The sequence below is a fragment of the Mangifera indica genome, chromosome 5, assembly GCF_011075055.1.
Source record: "Mangifera indica cultivar Alphonso chromosome 5, CATAS_Mindica_2.1, whole genome shotgun sequence".
Lineage (NCBI taxonomy): Eukaryota > Viridiplantae > Streptophyta > Magnoliopsida > Sapindales > Anacardiaceae > Mangifera > Mangifera indica.
The window spans coordinates 13,477,261-13,497,115 of record NC_058141.1 but is presented as its reverse complement, the minus strand read 5'-3'; the positions used below and the strand labels follow the sequence as shown (position 1 = coordinate 13,497,115).

The window sequence follows — 19,855 nt, the reverse complement described above, 5'->3', positions numbered from 1 at the left end:
CTGTGGCAGTTATAGCAATACAGCACGGCATGCCTTTTGCGATTACAAACTCCCTCTATTATTGGAATGAGAAGCTGAAGAGAAGTCAGGCTAAACCTCAGAATTTATCTGCATGTGCCACGATTGGATTGGGAATGGTCACAGTTTTATGCATCGATGCAACTGGTGGGCTAGTTTGTAACGATATGGAGGAGAAAGAATTTTGGATTGGTGAAAAGGTTTTGTGCAAAGATGTGAACTTTGAGGTTGACCAAGCTGTTCTTCAATCTCTAAAGCGAGGAATCAGAGCATCTGTTCATGTGCTTGAGACGTCAGTTAGCCCATCCAATAACTCGTTTGTTTCTTGGGCAAAGTTAAGATGGAATTCTGATGTGGAGTTTCTGGATCGAAATATTTCCCTTCTTCAGTATAAAGTTTTGAGCTCTGGCAAAAAAGGTTGTGGGATGTTGTTGCAGAATAGTGGTGATGAAAAAAATAGTCTGCATATCCACTGGAGCGGAGCTGCATCAACCATACTAGATATGTGCTCACACTACTATGATAGTACGGGGAACAGTCATGCATTCAGTGTTGGGAAAAGTTAATTTCAGAAAGTGATTAAAGATATGGAAGATGGTGGTCTTAGGCCTGTCGCATTTGCTTGCAGGCAAACAGATGTCGAAGAAATAAGAGATGATGGGCTGCATTTGTTGGCAGTAGCTGGTCTAAAATATTCATGTCCGGAAGAGATTAAGTTGGAAGTAAAAGCAATATAGTGGAGGTTCACTCTTTCGTCCAGAAGAGCTAATAGAGCTGTGCCTTAAAAGCGAAAACCCCGAGCTTGCATTGCAAGCATTTGATGTGTTTGCCTGTACCAGTTCCTCATTTCGTAAGAGCCACCAGAATCTTTTGGAGGAATGTTGGAAGAATGCTGCCAATCTGGACGATTGGGTGCGACTCTATCAAGCGTCAATAGCAGAAGGGTGGAGTGAAGAGGAAACATTGCAAGAACTGGGAGACACATTGCTGTTCCAGGCATCAAGTAGGTGTTATGGACCTGATGTAGAAACTATTGATGAAGGATTTGATGAGGTGCTGCCGTTGAGACAGGAAAACATGGAAGTTCTAACGTTGAAGGATATGAGTTCCTCTGTAGAAGCAATATTGATGCAGCATAAGGATTTCCCATACGCAGGTAAGCTAATGCTGACTGCTATAATGCTAGGTAGTGTAAAGGTTGATGTCGAAGAACGAGAGGGCCCTTTGCCAATGGAATGAATGAATGAATGACACAATCTCATTGTGCTCACTGATTAATCTTGTAGATTCGTCATAAGATTTAATTGTAGTTAACATGATTTTCTATCTCGGTGACTTCTGTAATCAAATTGTCAATATATTCTCCTTTGGTGTATAACGTGATGGTGATTTCACTACATAAATTTTGTTTTGTTCAGTGAAAATAGGGGTGGTTTAGAGTCCAATCGAACTCCAACAGGGTTAAGCTTGAGAATCACCCCTTATTTGAGTATGAGTGGAAATTCAAGACTGTTAAAACTTTGTATCATTCTCTTAATCGTGCGTTCTTTTCTTTTTGTTGGAATGAGTAATCCATCTGGTTAATTATTCTCAATTTCATGAATGATTTATAGGCTTTGGAGGTACCGTTACAATCATTTTAAGCAATCGTTTCACTCGTTTATTCAACATTTTAACATAATAGTTCAACTTAAATTGTTAAATTGTAGATATGATCAAAATAACCTTAAAAAACAAGTGTAAGTGTTATCTTCAGCGTAACACATAAATTGCAAAAAAATGAAATAGTAAAACTTGTGGTTGTAACAAATTCTCTTACTCTTCTTTATTGGAAAAAAATTTTGTACCGAAATAATAATTAGGACCGCATTTAGTCCAAAATGTAGGTATGGTGAAGTGCCCACAAAAAAATTGTCTATTTAATTGGTAACCCGGAAAGAAACTTGTTTGCGCCTATCCTATACGAAGGATTTAATTGGTTTTATCATATTTATCATTAAAAGTAGGGCTGGATCCAATCCGAGCTTGGCTCAGCTCGGTTCGAGCCCAAAATGAGCTCGGCTAAGCCGAGCTCGAGCTGGTTTGAGTTGTTTCGATAGAATTTTTTTTTAAATTTTTTATATAAAACGATGTCGTTTTGATAAGAAAAAACGAGTCAAACCGAGCCGAAATGAGCTGAGCCGAATACGAGTCTGAAACGAGCTGAGCTCGAATCAAACTCGAGCCGTTTATATATGAATCGAGCCGAGCTCGGCTTGGCTCGAATCCAGCCCTTTAAGTAGCAGACAGATAGGAGTTGGAAAAAATTGCAAGTCTAACCTCCTCTTCCTCCCGCCAAATTTTGGTTTATGTTTAGCACTTCACGCGGTGTTCGATGTGGCCAATGACACAATGATTTTTCCAAGCTAACACTCTAATTGCAAGTCTAACCTCCTCTTCCTCCCGCCACAGTTTTGGTTTATGTTGATCACTTCACGCGGCGTTCGATGTGGCCAATGACACAATGATTTTTCCAAGCTAACACTCTTCTTACGCTAGCTCTTAACATGCTACGAAGAGTAAAACCAAGAAAAAAATATTAAAACTATAATTTCTCATGTCTGCCGTATTTTATTAAAAATACAATTTTATTAAAAAAATATACTTATTTGTAAAACGAGTACAATTTTTCCTTGCCATAATTTCCAGCAAGCTTCGGGTCGTTTGCACTGTAATTTCAGGTCCGCTATATAGAGACATTGAGTCTCCTTCCTAAGCAGTCCTTTTTTCAACACTGAAAATTTCTTCTGTTCCAAAATTATTCGAGTTTCATGCCATAGACTGCTTGTTGTGAGTCTCTTGCTAGTTTCAGAAAACATGTTTAACAACGATCAAGGTTGTGGTAGTGGTGACATTCTTGATCCTGGCTTGCTCATCACCACGACCAACACCAGCAGCAATATCAATACTTGCTTGTCACGGAAATATGCTAGGCTCTGGCGGCGAACCATTACTGTTACCGTTTTGATCTCTCTCAATAAAACCAATTCCCCTGAAGAAGATTTATTACACTCGCCGACATCATCTTCGCCTCTTATTACTCACCAGACGAACTCAAATTCTTTGGAGCAAGAAGACACAAACACCCACAACTCGGGTCATGAGAATGGCGTAGTAGACTTCGTCTTAAAAACCTACAACAGTTTTTCTCGAAGGTCTTTCAAGAATCAAGATGGTTCAGCTTCAACCTCATCTTATGCTCCTGTGCCAGCATCACCTACAGCTGATCAAGGATTGGGGAGAAACTTGTCTACTCAATCCAGGCATGCCATTGACATTCCATCTGATTCTGAGGTGGAAGAAAAAAGTGAACAGCAGAAACGTTGTGACTATGTTGTTCAAATTGTAAAAGAAAGGAACCTCGACTCACTCAAGGCATTCGGTGGTGTTCAAGAAGTCGCTTCTGCCTTTGGTTCACACTTGGAGAACGGAAAGGGTGATGTTCAAGGACCCGAAGAATGGTACGATGACAACGCCATTCCTGCGAAAGGTTTCCTCTACTTCTTCTCAAAGGCTAGCATCAGTTTAACCAATCTTCTCCTATTAGTATCAGCTGCCTTATCGTTCGCCACTGGGATCATGAAGCAAGGGGCTAAGTATGGGTGGCACGATGGGGTTGCTATACTTGCTGCAGTTTCCCTGCTAGTCACTGTACCATCGGTGGGTAACTTTTGCCGAGCTAGAAAGCTGGAGAAGTTGTGTAAGGAGAAAAACAAATTGAAAGTAGAAGTTGTAAGAAGTGGAAAGGGACAATTCATTACGGTATCCAATCTCGTAGCAGGTGATATTGTGCATTTGAAGGAGGGAGATCAAATTCCGGCTGATGGTTTGGTTGTGAGAAGTAATGGGTTAGTACTGGATGATGTACTAAACCCTAAAATTGATGGTGACCATAACCCTTTCCTCTTCTATGGCTCAAGGGTAAAGCAGGGGAATGGTGCCATGCTTGTAACATCTGTTGGTTACAATCGGACATTAGCTAAGCTGATGAGATTGGTGATCTCCGAACCCGATGAGAAGCCGTTGCTTGAAGCTAGGATAGAAAAGCCAAGTACTTTCATGGAAAATCTTTCCCTTTTTGTCTCTCTACTTATTGCTCTTGTGGCACTTATACGCTTGTTGCACGAGAAGCATGATGGAGGAGATGATGGACTTCCTGAACTAAAGGGCAACGTTAGATTGAGCAGGCTGATAAAGATGTTTGGGAAATTTTTGTTGGTACCTCAAGGAAAGATTCGCGTTCTCGCAAGTGCTCTTGCTGTGGCAGTTATAGCAATACAGCACGGCATGCCTTTTGCGATTACAAACTCCCTCTATTATTGGAATGAGAAGCTGAAGAGAAGTCAGGCTAAACCTCAGAATTTATCTGCATGTGCCACAATTGGATTGGGAATGGTCACAGTTTTATGCATCGATGCAACTGGTGGGCTGGTTTGTAATGATATGGAGGTGAACAAATTTTGGATTGGTGAAAATGATTTGAGCGATGATGTGGACTTTGAGATTGACCAAGCTGTTTTTCAATCTCTAAAGCGAGGTATCGGAGCATCTGTTCTTGTGCCTGGGACGTCAGTTAGCCCATCCAATAACTCGTTTGTTTCTTGGGCAGAGTTAAGATGGAATTCCGATGTGGAGTTTCTGGATCGAAATATTTCCCTTCTTCAGTATAAAGTTTTGAGCTCTGGCAAAAAAGGTTGTGGGATGTTGTTGCAGAATAATGGTGATGAAAAAAATAGTCTGCATATGCACTGGAGCGGAGCTGCATCAACCATACTGGATATGTGCTCACACTACTATGATAGTAAGGGGAACAGTCATGCAATCAGTGTTGAGAAAAGTAAATTTCAGAAAGTGATTAAAGATATGGAAGATGGTGGTCTTAGGCCTGTTGCATTTGCTTGCAGGCAAACAGATGTCGAAGAAATAAGAGATGATGGGTTGCATTTGTTGGCATTAGCTGGTCTAAAATATTCATGTCCGGAAGAGATTAAGTTGGAAGTAAAAGCTCTTAGAATGGCTGGTGTAAGGATTGTATTGTTGTCAGAGGAGGAACTTTCAGCAGTAAAAGCCATAGGTTGTGAACTCGGAATCCTTAGGCCTGAGGCAAATGATGTGGCACTTGACGGTGAACAGATTAGAGATCTGGATCCCTCTCAAAGGGCTGAAAAAATAAATTATCGAACAACTGTGATAGGAAATTGCCTTCCTGAGGACAAATTTCTTGTGGTTCAGTCTATGCAACAAAAAGGTCAAATAGTTGCATTCTTTGGAGGGTCATCAAGCAATGACACTCCAGCTTTAAAACAAGCCGATGTAGGGATCACTGATGATAGTAAGGGCACTACATTAGCCACAGAGAGTGCTGATATTGTAATCAAAGGTATCAATTCATTACATCCAGCTGTGAAGTTAGGTAGATGTGCTTACCACAACATTCAAAAGTTCACTCAACTTCAGATGACTGTCAGCGTTTCTGGCTTACTGATAACCTTTGTTACGACAATGAGTATAGGAGTATCTCCAATATCAACACTTCAGTTGATTTGGGTGACTTGTATAGTGTGTCTTCTAGGTAGTCGAATGATGGTGATGGAGTTACAGTCCGAGGAACTACTCAAAAATCCACCAGGTCAGAGGACCGAGTCACTGCTTACCAAAGTAGCGTGGAAGAACATAGTAATTCAAGTTCTATGCCAGGCTTTTGTTGTGCTGATCTTTCAATTTATGGGGCAAGGTATACCCAGCCTGAACCAAGATACTCTGAAACCAATGATCTTCAATACTTTCACTCTATGCCAGGTCTTTGACCAGCTGAATGCCATGGGCCTAATAAAGAAGAAAGTGCATGCAGTTGTCGTAAGAAACTATAAATTTTTGGTGGCTTTTGGGACTGTACTTGTTCTGCAAGTGGTGGTGGTTGAATTTATGACAAGTCTAGCCGGCTGTGAGAAGTTGAATGGTGTGGAATGGGGTGTCTGTTTCATTTTAGCTGCTATATCATGGGGCCTTCATTGTGCTGTAAACAACATATTACATTCCCTTTTAAATAGGCGCTACAGGTCAGGGTTTCCAAGTAGGCAGCATTGGCACAACTTATTGCGGTTGATCATTCCCAATCCAATGTTCGTCATTTTGTCCATAACGTATCATCAGAATGTTATCTAAACTTCTTGTCAGGTATTACTGTTTATAAGTATCCAGAAAGTGTCGTAAATAAAGCAGTGTAATTATGTGTAGTGAGTCGCTTCTTTAGTCTCACATCAGAAATTACATGTAACTGGGAAGTCAGTGTTTTCCATCTTGATGTAACAAAGCAGGGAGGCCTCTGCCACTCACCAAGTTTATGAATAAACTCCATTCATTTTGGGCCATGTTGGAGAGTTGTATGATATGCATCTAAATACTACTGAAAAAAAAATAAAAAACAATTGCCAATATATTGAAGAGCTTCTTTATTTTAACACCCATGCTGTCAACTGGGGTCGAGCAACCTTCAAAATCAAATTTGTTGGAAGGGATTTTAAGGTTCTGGCATTGGCATGGGCATGGCTTCATATATTTATGATACAAGGACCAGGTTGAAGTTGGAGGTTTAAAACTCAACTTATCAATAATCACGTAGACTTGACTTAAATGGAAAATTCCTGGTCTTGACACTTGAACTCATAGTAAATTAATACAAATTCATGTGGTGCTTATGGCCTTACGCGGTGTGTGAAAGTGGAAGCCTCCTTTTCCATTGTAACATGACAAAATTTGGTTAATTTGTTTCTGAATTTTCTTTCCTCATTAATTCTCACCATGGCAACTCTCTTGATGTCACATTTTTAATATTCTAATTTGATCCCTTGGAAACGCAATTAAGAATGTGTAGAAGCTTATGTATAATTATTTTTCTTTACGGCAAGATAATGAAACTTGCATTCATCATCTTTACTTCTAGAGAAGTAATCAATCGTAGTGAAATTAAAGGAGATGAGATATAATTTATTCAAGTTAGAATCATTTTTTTATAATTTTTTTGTCTTTTAAATTTAAAAAATTAGTTTTTTTTTTCACTCATTTTAACATTTTATTTGTGAAATTTTGTTAATTGATATTCTACTTGAAATTATGAAAAATTATTTATTATCTTTGTAATATTTGTTAAAGTTGAATAACCGTTTCCTCCCCCAAAAATTAATTACATGTTTTGTACCCTTGGTTAATATTGCTTTTAGGGTTATAATTATCAAATTAAAATTAAAAAAAGTCACCAACAACAAACTACCATGTGTGATATTGGTCACATGACACATGACATGGTATTGTTTATGCATTTGGTTGGCATTCCATGTTCCATCAATGGTGTGCAATGGGTGTCCGCTACATTCTTGCTGCAATGCAATGGGCATGGGGCCTTCATTGTTCTGTGAACTTCACTTTAGGGTGCTCCAGGTCAGGTTTCCCAAGTACACAGCATTGGCAAACCTTTCACGCTTGTTTTTTCCCTTTCTAGTTTGGCCAAAAGACTTATTTTCGCTTAAGGATTAACGTATTTTCAAACTCTTACATACAATATTTACTTATAAACCATTAAAATTAACAAAATTTATTAGTTTTAAAGGTAAATTTGTTATTTAATTAATAATATTAAAAAAATAAAATTTTATCTTATTTTCTCCTTTCAGGTTTTAAATTCTGAAAAGTTACCTCCGAAAAGATGATTGGACTCTATTTGTATTGTATCTGTGCAATTTACTTGCTCAAAATTGAAACCTTTGTACCAATTACTCTGATAAGTGCAAACATAATAAAAAAAATTGTGATGCATTGGATAGATTTGGTTGGTTCGATAGTCGCACTACAATATAATATTATATAAATTTATTTACAAAATTTAATATGTGGCCTAAACTCCCAGTTGAAGAAGACATATAGCCCACAGGACAGGATCTTTGAGTTCCACGTGGCATAAAAACAACCCCTTTATCCACATAAAATATCAATATGGAAATCCACATCCAATGCAATAACCAATGGGAAGTTGCTGACGTGGAGATTTCCTGATCCACCCCATCTTCTGGTTTGCATTATAATAAAACCCAACTCGCGCTCTCCTTGACATCAGCTACACGGAAAGAAGAAAAACAACCAAAATTTGTAAACACATGGCAACCTCTGCTATTCAACAATCAGCATTTGCTGGACAGACCGCTCTGAAGCAATCCAATGAGCTTGTTCGCAAGGTTGGAGCTTTTGGAGGTGGCCGTGTTACCATGAGGAGGACTGTCAAATCTGCTCCCCAGAGCATCTGGTAATTATCATTACTATTCTACTGCTTATTTATTGACATTGTAGCTTTACTTTCTAATTTCTAAATGCTAGCTCAAAGTTACTATGAAAGCTGACTGGAAAAGCGAAACTGCCCAAGACATTAACAAGTTCTCTTACTTTAATACATGAGCTACATATAAAGTGTTTGTGATCTTTGGAAAGATGCATGTAAGTGCACAAACTTTTCATTCTTTTGTAAGTTTATGTAATATCTGACCACTGAATTTGACAAACAGGTACGGCCCAGACCGCCCAAAGTACTTGGGTCCATTCTCTGAGCAAACTCCATCATACCTGACAGGTGAATTCCCCGGTGACTATGGATGGGACACTGCTGGTTTATCAGCTGACCCTGAGACATTCGCCAAGAACCGTGAGCTTGAAGTTATCCACTGCAGATGGGCTATGCTTGGTGCTCTTGGCTGTGTTTTCCCTGAAATCCTTTCCAAGAATGGTGTCAAATTCGGTGAGGCAGTTTGGTTCAAGGCTGGTGCTCAAATCTTCTCAGAAGGCGGGCTTGACTACCTTGGCAACCCCAACCTCATTCACGCTCAGAGCATTTTGGCCATCTGGGCTACCCAGGTTGTGCTCATGGGCTTTGTTGAAGGATACAGAGTTGGCGGAGGGCCACTTGGTGAAGGACTTGACCCACTTTACCCTGGTGGTGCTTTTGACCCACTTGGCTTGGCTGATGATCCTGATGCATTTGCTGAATTGAAGGTTAAAGAGATCAAGAATGGGCGCTTGGCTATGTTTTCCATGTTTGGATTCTTTGTCCAGGCTATCGTTACTGGAAAGGGTCCTATTGAGAACCTCTTCGACCATATTGCTGATCCGGTGGCCAACAATGCCTGGGCTTATGCCACTAACTTTGTCCCCGGGAAGTGAAGAAACTAAATACACTTGACAGGATGTAAGATTGTCCTATCTGTGTGCTTTGTTGAAACCATCTAGCTGTGGACTATATCACCATTGATATAAAGTTACTAGCAGAAAGTCTTGTGTTGCCGCTTTTTCTATCGCCAACAGAGTGGATTGTCTTTTCCATATTCCAAGTAATCTGATTCATGCTTTGTGATGCTCAACTTCCTGGTAAAAAGTCAGATAGGCCCTGAATTAACATTACAATAAATTAAGATGCATTTCACCACTGCTACTGCAGAGCTACAAATATCCTAAATATAGAATTAACCAAGTTCTAAGCTTTCTTGATTTTCCCTCCCCTTCCCGCTATCAGGATGAAATTTACTTTAGATATCAAATAAAGCATGCCTAAATCTACACTGAAATCTCAAGTATATTATATTACTTGATTTAAATAATATCACAATATGAAGAAGTTTAAACAAGCAAAAGGTATCCAAATACTTCTTATTGAGAGCAGATTAACAAGAGTATTAATGTTGGCCAATAAGGCCAGGGAATCACCAAAAATCCTTGCAAGAGCAAGATCCATTTTTGAAATGATGGAAACGGCTATTATCTCTCACAATAATTTCACGATTATAAATACTGGATAACAATTTTGTTACAGAGTGACAATCATTACAAACACGGAGGTTCTTCACAATGCGGATAAGACTCCCAGGTTTGAGATTAATGAGTCCAAAAGCGATGGCCAACCTCTCACTATGATTTTCTAATTCTGCTTCCTTCTCCTTTTCATCTTCAATACACAAAAGAACTTGAGTTGTGTCAGGAACATGACCTGCAGATCTCAATTTGTCTCTCATCTCACTCAATTTGTGGTATATTTCATTTGTTTGGGGATGTGACTTATCACCCACGATAAACTCATGAAGAACACCTCTATGTTCTATTGAACTGCATCCTGGGTCTTTCCTGAATCCTCTCTTCTTCATCATTTCTCTTACCTTTGAAACTTTCTCCCACTGACCGGCTGCAGCATACATATTTGAGAGGACAACATAGCATCCAGTAGTTTCTGGAGCCTCCTCAAACAGACGATTAGCTGCATATTCAGCAATAGCCTTGTTTCCACGGTTCCTAGCACCACTAAGTAAACTCATCAAAATCACCATGTTGGGTCTCATGGGCATACTCTCAATGATACTTCTTGCCTCGTCAAGATTTCCAGTTCGACATAAAATGTCCACTAAGCAACCATAGTGTTCAATTGTAGGTTGAATTCCATACTGATTGATCATCATGTCAAAATAGTGGCGACCATCATCTACCAAACCCACATGACTACAAGCAGTCAGAACACCAATAAAAGTAATAGCATGGGGCTTCATTTTGTAACTACACATTTCATTGAATAGGTCCAGAGCTTCTTCTGCCATGCCATGCATTCCAAAGCCCACAATCATAGCAGTCCAATGTCCAACCTTCTTCCTGGATATTGCTTGAAAAATTTTTAGCGCACTTTCAATGCTCCCACACTTGGAATACATTTGTATCAACAATGTACCAAGCACACCATCTATTGCAAACCCATTTTTAATCATGTAAGAATGTATCCATCGCCCTATACTAAGACGAGCTAATCCTGAAACTGCTGAGAGTGCACTAACTAATGTAGCATCATTAGGCATAAATTCACAATTTAACAGGTCGTCAAATAATTCCAAAGCATCTATAAACCTCCCATTCAATTCATACCCCGATATCATTGAATTCCAAGAAATTAAATCCCTCATTGGCATGTCATTAAACAGGTCAAGAGCAGAATCAAAATCTCCTGACTTCATATACCCATTAATCATTGCATTCCAGGCAACCAAATTCCTATCAGGCATCCTATCAAAAATCTCTCTGGCATTCTCAACCTTTCCACATTTGGAAAACCCATCAACCAAACAAGTCCAAGAAAACAAATCCCTCTCAGGCATTTCATCAAACAGTTTCATCGAAGCGTTAACATCTCCACATTTTGCATACCCATCAATCAAAGTATTCCAAGAAACCAAATCCTTTTCATCCATTGTATCAAAAACTCTCCTTGCAGAACCAATCTCATAACATTTAGCATACATACTAACAAAACTACTCAAGACAAACTTATCCAATCCAAACCCTAGTTTCAAAACCAACCCATGAATTTGCTTCCCCTCTTTTATTGCAGCTAACCTAGCACAACCTTTGATCACACAAGGTAAAGTAAAATTATCGGGCAACAAAAATTCACGAAGCATATCAGAAAACAAAACTATAGCTTCATGGGAATAGTGGTTAGAAACGTAGCATTTAATGAGAAGGTTGTAAAGAAGTAAACTATGGTCTTGAATTTGATAAAAAATGGAGCGAGCATAATGGAGGTTGTTTATTTTGGGGTCTACGTAAAGAGAGAGAAGGCAAGAGGAGACAGAAGGGTGGCAAATGAGGTTGGTTTTGAGAGAAAAGGCATGAAGTTGCAGCGTTTCTTTCAGGGTTTTTGAGGTTTTGAGGAGAGTTAGGTGAAGAGGAGAGGGCATGTAGTGTACAAGAGAGTGGATTGGCGCATATTGCAGGGTCTGCATCGGGGCGTAGGAGTTGAGAGGAAGAAAAGAGTTTTAACTTTAAAAAATAGTTCATTTAAGAATTTTTTGTCCCACCTGTGTTATAGGAATGTTATTGCCACCCTTAAATTAGAAAATCACAAATTAACACCTTTCATCAGCAAAAGCCAAAAGCAAAGAAAATACAAAACAAAAATGTCCTTAATAATTGTTTTTTGAAATTTAAATAACAATATAATAAACTTAATAACATTCCTATCCTTGTCAAAGTATTTAAAATAGTAGAAGTTATTATAGTGAATTTAAATTACAAATTTACCCCTATTTTTAATCAAGGTTTAACGGAGAATTCACAACCATTAAAAATAAGGGAATTTACAACAAAATTAGGGATTTAATAGCTTACTTTTGATAATAACTATGTTTTTTGTTTCACCTACCTTTTATATTAATCGTAATTTTCATTAGTCTTAAAATGTGAGTACATAAAAAAGTTAGTGTCAAAATCTAACAAAACTAATTTTTTTGTCATTGAAGTCCCTGATGTTCTGAGTAATATAAAAGTATTTGAATTTACAGTAAAATCCCGCTATGGAATTCATTTAAAAATTAACATAACAAATATTTCTGTATTTAGATGTGTGACAAAATATTTTAAGATAATCGATAACTATACAATTAAAAATTTGGTTGGAAAAGTTGAAACAAAATGGAATGTTTGGATTGAGAATCGGCTATGAAAATGAAACATTTGACAGTTTGATTGTAGAAAGATCTTGAGTTAGTAGGATTGATGCAAAAATTACAAAGAGAATTGTAGAGGAAGGAGGAAAACATAACATGGGAGAGACTTAGGTGTAGAAAAGGAGTGAGTCATTTGGTTAATAAAAACACAGAGATAATTTATGTTAATGTTGGATGTTTTTATTTTATCCTTTTAGATAGCGTTTTTAATTATTAAAAGTAAATAATGAGTTTCAAACAAACTATTAAATTTTAAAATGAATTTTTTTTTATTCATCAAAGTTTGGGTGGGAATTTGTCATTTGACTTCTTCTTTTTTTTAATTTTCAACATTATAATAAAATAAAAATTATTTTTAATTATTTTTTAATATTAATGATCAGAATCACGTTTGGTAACTTTTGGTAATAAAAACTCAACTGATGGTAATAATAGATTGGCCAAAAGGCCCTGAATGTTGGAAAATTTTAAGCCTGATTAATTCTCGTTTAGGGGTTTAAGACTGCCTTAACGAACCATAGTGCCAATGCCCACTCCCTTTCCTGCCTCTGCTTCTGCATAGCTATGGTTCACCAACGACAGCGTTCACCAACTCGCCAAAGCAACTCACTTCTCCACTCGAACGTCTAGATCTCTTGGAACAAATAAATACACAATTTTACTTATGTCATCCGAAAGCGGAAACGACCACCACTCATGAACTCAGAACATCGCTATAAGGAATGTTAAAGCCCCTTCTCAAAAATCTACGTTCGCTTCACCTCAAAAGATTCCATTTGCTTTTCTTCTTTGCATCGAAATCCGATTTTTATTCAACCAAAGATAAATCCCTGCACGTGGTTACAAGAGTCTGTGAAATTTTATCTGATCTTCAATGGCAAAAAAACCCGGAACTCACTCACTTGATTCCCAGGCTGAGGCCCTAGCACGTATCCAAGATCATTGAGACCCACAGAACGCAGACTCAGTTCTGCAGTTCTTTTTTTGGGTCTCAAAGAGGCCTTTTTACAAACATGATATGTGCTGTTTTGTTTCGATGTTGAATAGGCTTGTTCTGATAAAAAATTAGCTCCTGCAGACCAAGTGAGGATACTGATGATTAAAGCATGTAGAAATGGGGACGAGCTTAAAAGGGTAATTGAATTTTTGAACCACTTAAAAGGAAATGCTGGTTTCGGGTTTACTTTGTATAGTTTTAACAGTCTTTTGATTCAACTGGGCAAGTTTCATCTGGTTGGGTTAGCACAAAATGTGTATGCCCAGGTGTTGAATGATGGGATTAGGCCGAGTTTATTGACATTTAATACTCTGATTAATATGCTCTGTAATATAGGGAAGGTTAATGAAGCTGAGTTGATTTTTAGTACAATATTTCAATATGATATGTCACCAGACACATTTACATATACTTCGCTGATTTTAGGGCATTGTAGGAATCATAATATGGATAAAGCATTTGAGGTATTTGTTAGAATGGTGAAGGAAGGTTGTGATCCTAATGCACGTACATATACAAAATTGGTTAATGGGTTGTGCAATGAGGGCAGAATTGGCGAGGGGCTTGACTTGATTGAAGGAATGACTGAGAAGGGGATTGAACTGACAGTCTATACTTATACTCTTCCCATTTCTTCATTGTGTGAGGTTGGGTGCATGAGTGAGGTAGTTGAGCTTTTGAGGAGAATGAAAAAGAGGGGTTGTACTCCAACTGTCCAAACATATACAGCATTGATTACTGCATTGGCTAGAGTGAAGAATCTTGAAGTGGCGATTGGGTTGTACCACAAAATGGTGAAGGATGGTTTGGTCCCTAATACAGTTACCTACAATGCATTAATAAAGGAACTGTGTGAGGTTCAAAAATTTGACAATGCTCTGAAGATTTTTTATTGGATGGAGGGACATAATAAGTTGCTGAATCCCAATACGTATAATGAAATTATTAAAGGACTGTGCTTGTTTGGTGACATGGAGAGGGCAATGGTTCTTTTCAATAAAATGATGAAAGCTGGTCCTTCTCCAACTGTGGTTACATATAATACTCTCATTGGTGGATACCTCAAAAAGGGAAATCTAAACAATGCCATGAGATTGCAGGACATGATGAAGGAGAGTGGATGTGAACCAGATGAGTGGACTTATACTGAACTAATTTTGGGGTTTTGCAAGGATGGTAAGCTGGATGTGGCATCAACTCTCTTCTGTGAAATGTTAGAATGTGGTTTAAGTCCAAATCAAGTAAATTATACTGCTCTGATTGATGGTTACTGTAAGGAGGGAGAGATTGATGTTGCTTTGTCTTTATTTGAGAAGATGGAGAAGAATGATTGCAGTCCGAAGGTTGAAACTTACAATGCCATTATAAATGTTTTATCCAAAAATAACTGGCTTTCTGAAGCAGAGAAATTATGTAGTAGGATGGCTAAGAATGGATTGCTGCCAAATGTCATTACCTATACATCTTTGATTGATGGACTTTGTCAAAATGGTGGATCCAACCTTGCATTTAAGATTTTCGATGAAATGGAAAGGCGAAACTGTATTCCAAATGTATTCACGTATGGTTCACTTATTTATGGCTTATGTCAAGAGGGCAAGCCCGATGAAGCAGAGAAATTACTCAAAGAAATGCAGGGTAACGGATTGGCTCCTGATCATGTTACTTATACCTCACCGATTGATGGTTTTGTTATGCTTGGGAGGCTTGATCATGCATTCCTTCTTCTTCAGCAGATGGTTGATATGGGGTGCAAACCCAATTACTGAACTTATAGTGTGTTGTTGAAAGGGCTGCACAAAGAATCCCAATTGCTCACTGAAAAGGTTGGGGCCCAAAATGATGCTGTATATAGTTGCAGCTCATACAAGAAAGTTACTAATCTTGACTTGATTTGTACTCTCTTATCTAGATTGTCAGAAAATGGATGTGAACCAACAGTTGATACTTACAGTGCTTTTAGTTCATGGCTTGTGCAGAGAAGGCAGATCTGTTGGTGGAAATTATGAAAGAGAAAGGCTTGTGTCCTAGCAAAGAGATCTTTTGCTCTCTATTAATTGCTCATTGTAGAAATTTAGAAGTAGACCATGCTCTGGAAATTTTTAACTTGATGGCAAACAGTGGCATAGAGGCTCACTTATCAGTCTATGCAGCACTTGTTTCTGCTCTCTGCAGGACAAATCGCACAAAAGAAGCACAGAATCTTCTGGAGAGCATGCTTGAGAAACAATGGAGTACTGATGATATTGTATGGACAGTCTTGGTTGATGGGTTGATAAAGGAAGGGCTGCCAGATTTCTGCCTGAAGTTTCTGCACATAATGGAATCTAGAAATTGCAGTATCAATATACAGACTTATGCAGTATTGGACCGTGAACTGTCCAAAGTAGACAAATCAATTGAAACTGATCATCTTGTTAAATGGGTTAATTAGAGCTTCTGTTCATCATCACCAGGACACACAAATGGTATTGTTTCTTAGATGAAGAAGGGCATGTAAACTACGCCTTAGATATATCTGACCAAGTCGTCAAATTTTCTGCTGTCAAGGCGTAGATAATTTTTGCAGCTGTCATTAGTTTAATACTCCATCTGGAAATGGTAATGATCCTCCCTCTGTGAACATCTATTATTTATTTTTGTATTTGGATTATCTTATTGCTTCAATTTTGTTGTTTCCCAAATTGTTCCTTATCAGTTCAACTTCTTTTGGCAATTTAGTTCCAAAATTGATCCAGATGATGTTATGCTTGTCTTTCCCAAGTCTGAGATTGGAGTGTTACATAAAGACATCAGGATGGAGAAGTTTTTGATGAACAATCTGAAGCCCATAATATTCAGGTAAAAAGATTGAAAAGCTTGAGGATGTGAATTTTGGGATACATACAGCACATAATTGCATGTAGCTGAATTTTTTTTTTTTTAATTTTTTGAAAATACATGTTATTGTATATAAAATGAAGCATGTTATGGATCCTAGAAGTAGGCTGATTGATTATTGAAGTTCTCGAATAGTTTGGAAATTTCTTGTAGCATCAGTTATTAATTTAGGGCTGTGATTTGTAAATCATGGTAGAACACTAAAATATGTGCATCTGTTTCCAAATACTGGTCACTAGTAAACCTATCAGATCACTGCATGTTACTTTTGCTACCCTTTTTTTTTTTTTTTTTGTGATCTCTATTGCCCTAATACTGAGGGGTTGCAATATTTCTCCATTATAATGTCCAAGCAGAGGAGATCTCAGAATTAGTGATTTTATTTATATTATCACTTTACTCCATAAGCTATTGTTTTGTACCAAAATTTTCATGCTAAAAATTTAGGAAAGGTATGAATCATATAGAAATGAGGATTTGACATGCTTGGCTCTTTATTTTATGCAGGATGCACATTGATGTTGCCAAGGGTGCCCCACAGTTTATCTTAGTCACAGTTTAGAAGGATACTAAGGTACACACAATATGACACCAAAGAGTAATATTATGCATACAAATAAATTGTACAAACTTATCAATATAAACTGAGGTGACAGCTTGTGGTTGGGTGATGTAATTATTTATTTTTTCTCTCAAAATCATTCAATCAGATACTATCATCTCAGTTTGTATAGTTTATTCATATATGTAGTGGTATTCGACATCAAAATATATCATATTTTGTGTTTGTATACCTCATAGAAATTCATTCTTTAGAAAAGATTCTTTTTGCAACAATCATAAATAATAGAAATATACAAAATTATGCTATTATAATTTCTTGTGGATCTACTGTTTGGTTCCAAAAACCGCAACTGCAGACATGTTGTGAACAACTTACAAGAGGTTATTTTTGGTTTACTATTTCTTTAATTGAAACCATCATTAGCAATACGGTACCGTTGGTTTATCTTTTCCATCATGCACTTTGGTAGCACCATGCAGACAACTATGATATAATGTTGGATTTTTCTCTTTAGATTGTTTTTAGGTTGCATTTTAAAACAACCCACAAAGAAAATCTTTCATACAGTGGCAGGTAGATGCAATTTTATCTAAAAGCAGGAATCTGACTCAATCTTCACTCACATGCCTTTTCTAAAGGATATGGAAATGTTAGTTTCGTACAAACAATATGGTTGATAAAGTACTATTCAAAATTTTTAATTCTCTTTGTATAAATGAAGTTTATTACAGACCCAAGCATGTTAAGTACTCAGTTATTCAGAGTGTTGTGTGCATCTATCTTGGATTGATCCTATGTTTGTCTAGCAAAGAGAAAAATTTGAAAAAGTAAAATGTAAATTGCCAAAAGGCTTTAGCTTTTGCAGCAGTTGGATGGGTTTGATTAAAATGCATAATGGAGTTTGGTATTTGCTGTTGCATGGCAAGTGAAAACATCAGCAACAAAACAACATAGCACAGCATGGCAAGAGTTTGCCTTGACTATTCTGATTTTAATATTCATTGGAAGCAGAATAAGGGGGTTTTCTTGGATCATTGCAGTTGACCTTGCTTTACCAGGCGTCTGCTTATCACTGTTTCCAGTACAATAAAATTTAGCATCTTTCACACAAACACTATAATAATCCTAACAGAGTACTGGTTTCGCGCTTGTTGAATTATACGAATAACAAATGCAATAACTAACATTCGCTTATCTTATTTTTAAAAAAGATTATGCGATTTCACAGGATTATCAAGTCATTGTAAATCGCCCAATCTTCTATAATGTTCGCTGTTGAAGAAATCTGGATGGTTCAGCCTAGCTGGACCCAACACCGAAATGTGACAGGCTATATGGTTACATAGAGAAACAGGTCATATTTGGTGGGTTTCCTTCTCTTTCATCCAGCAGAAGTTCTACCGAGGACCATAAAACTCCAAAAATATTCCTTCTATTTGTCTAGTTCTTAACACCCACCTCCCTAAACTCCACGCACAGGAAAAAGAAATAGAACAATTGAGTTGAAATCAAATAAAAGAAATGATTTTCCCTTAAAACGCACCATAAAAATGCACCACATTCTACGAAGCCGACGTTGCAGTACCTAACCATTTGATTCTCTTCTAAGTATTCTTCCAAAAGCAAACCTCCAATTTCATTTGGACTCTTGCTCTCAGATTTATCCTCCTTCAAAAAGTCCTTTTGCCTACACATCCACCAACCCAACCCATCTCTAGACTAGCTTTTGATCTCTTCTTCTTGTATAATCCTGCTCTGCAGCCGATTCTCAATTATAATCACATCACCCAGAATCAATAAAAATATGCAATTTTTTATGTTGAACAGGGAACACCTACCAACTATATATACAAGCTCATGTTGCCCTTTTAATAACAAGAATAGCTCAAACCTCTCTCCAATATTAAACTCTCCTTTAATGGGTAGGCAGAATGGGGATTCAACTATGGTCAACTCCTCCATCGCCCTTCTGCAAGAAAGATTTAGACAGCTTGAAAGAGTGAGAGAAAAGAGAGAAGAGAAAGAGCTGTTAAAACTGTTTGCTGAGCCTGATCCGATGGCTCCAGCAGCCCGTTCTGAACGCAACAAGTCTCCTCAGCTAGAGATGATGATCCCACCTCACAGACCTCCTCTTCAGGATTCACTCTCTCTAGGCCTTAATTCTCCAGGAAAGCGACCCGATTTTCGAGACAGCACAATCCCATCATCCTCAAACTTATGGCCAATAAGTTCAACCAGCCAAAGCACCTCAAGAAATTTTGATAATTCTGATGTTGATACTTCCCTTCATCTGTAGAAAAATATTACTTTAAACTCTGCATGTCATCTTCTTCTTCCTTTTTTTTTTTTTTTTTGGCTGTAAGAATGAATGAGTTATATGTTACTAATGTTAAATATCGATGTTCAATAGACAATCTAATGTCCATAGCAATCACAGAGGCTGTTTCTGGTTTTGACTGAACATTTATTCATCGTAATCAGTCGCTTATCAATATTCATGAATCACACAAGATTCCTACATATTAACGAAAACCAATTACAATTGCCAACTCCTGAGCCAATTGCAGCCAGGAAACATGAAAAGAGGAAGATGCTTTGTTGCGTTGCAGTTATTGTCCAAAGAATGAAATCCATGAGAAGACATTTCCCATTAATGAAACGTACTGTTGAACTTGTTTGTAGTTTAGTGTGGCTGCCGGGTGGGTTGTTGTTGAATTGTAAGCTAGTGGTGTGTTGTTTTTGTAATGGGTGTGGGATGCCTGTGGTGAACAATGCAGCTGCTTGTGCTTTTTTGGTAAATGGAGGCAATTGATACTCCATTTGGGATATTTCCAA

At 37.7% G+C, this 19,855-nt stretch overlaps 4 protein-coding genes and 1 pseudogene across 4 annotated transcripts; 4 read left to right on the top strand and 1 right to left on the bottom strand.

Annotated features, from left to right (window-relative positions):
• Nucleotides 1-2,874: 2,874 nt before the first annotated feature.
• Nucleotides 2,875-6,222, top strand: LOC123216382 (calcium-transporting ATPase 12, plasma membrane-type-like). The gene has a single exon (XM_044636804.1). The coding sequence runs from the start codon at nt 2,875-2,877 to the stop codon at nt 6,220-6,222; it is 3,348 nt and encodes a 1,115-aa protein (XP_044492739.1).
• Nucleotides 6,223-8,143: 1,921 nt separating this feature from the next.
• LOC123216976 (chlorophyll a-b binding protein 151, chloroplastic) lies at nt 8,144-9,458 on the top strand. Its single transcript, XM_044637693.1, has 2 exons — nt 8,144-8,353; nt 8,610-9,458. The coding sequence occupies exons 1-2, from the start codon at nt 8,208-8,210 to the stop codon at nt 9,259-9,261; spliced, it is 798 nt and encodes a 265-aa protein (XP_044493628.1). The 5' UTR covers nt 8,144-8,207; the 3' UTR covers nt 9,262-9,458.
• A 255-nt stretch (nt 9,459-9,713) lies between these two features.
• Nucleotides 9,714-11,900, bottom strand: LOC123216975 (pentatricopeptide repeat-containing protein At1g08070, chloroplastic-like). Its single transcript, XM_044637692.1, has one exon. It carries the CDS (start codon nt 11,853-11,855, stop codon nt 9,798-9,800), a length of 2,058 nt encoding a protein of 685 aa, XP_044493627.1. The 5' UTR covers nt 11,856-11,900; the 3' UTR covers nt 9,714-9,797.
• A 1,155-nt stretch (nt 11,901-13,055) lies between these two features.
• On the top strand, nt 13,056-17,325 carry LOC123215814 (annotated as a pseudogene).
• A 1,613-nt stretch (nt 17,326-18,938) lies between these two features.
• Nucleotides 18,939-19,316, top strand: LOC123216381. The gene has a single exon (XM_044636803.1). It carries the CDS (start codon nt 18,939-18,941, stop codon nt 19,314-19,316), a length of 378 nt encoding a protein of 125 aa, XP_044492738.1.
• Nucleotides 19,317-19,855: the final 539 nt, after the last annotated feature.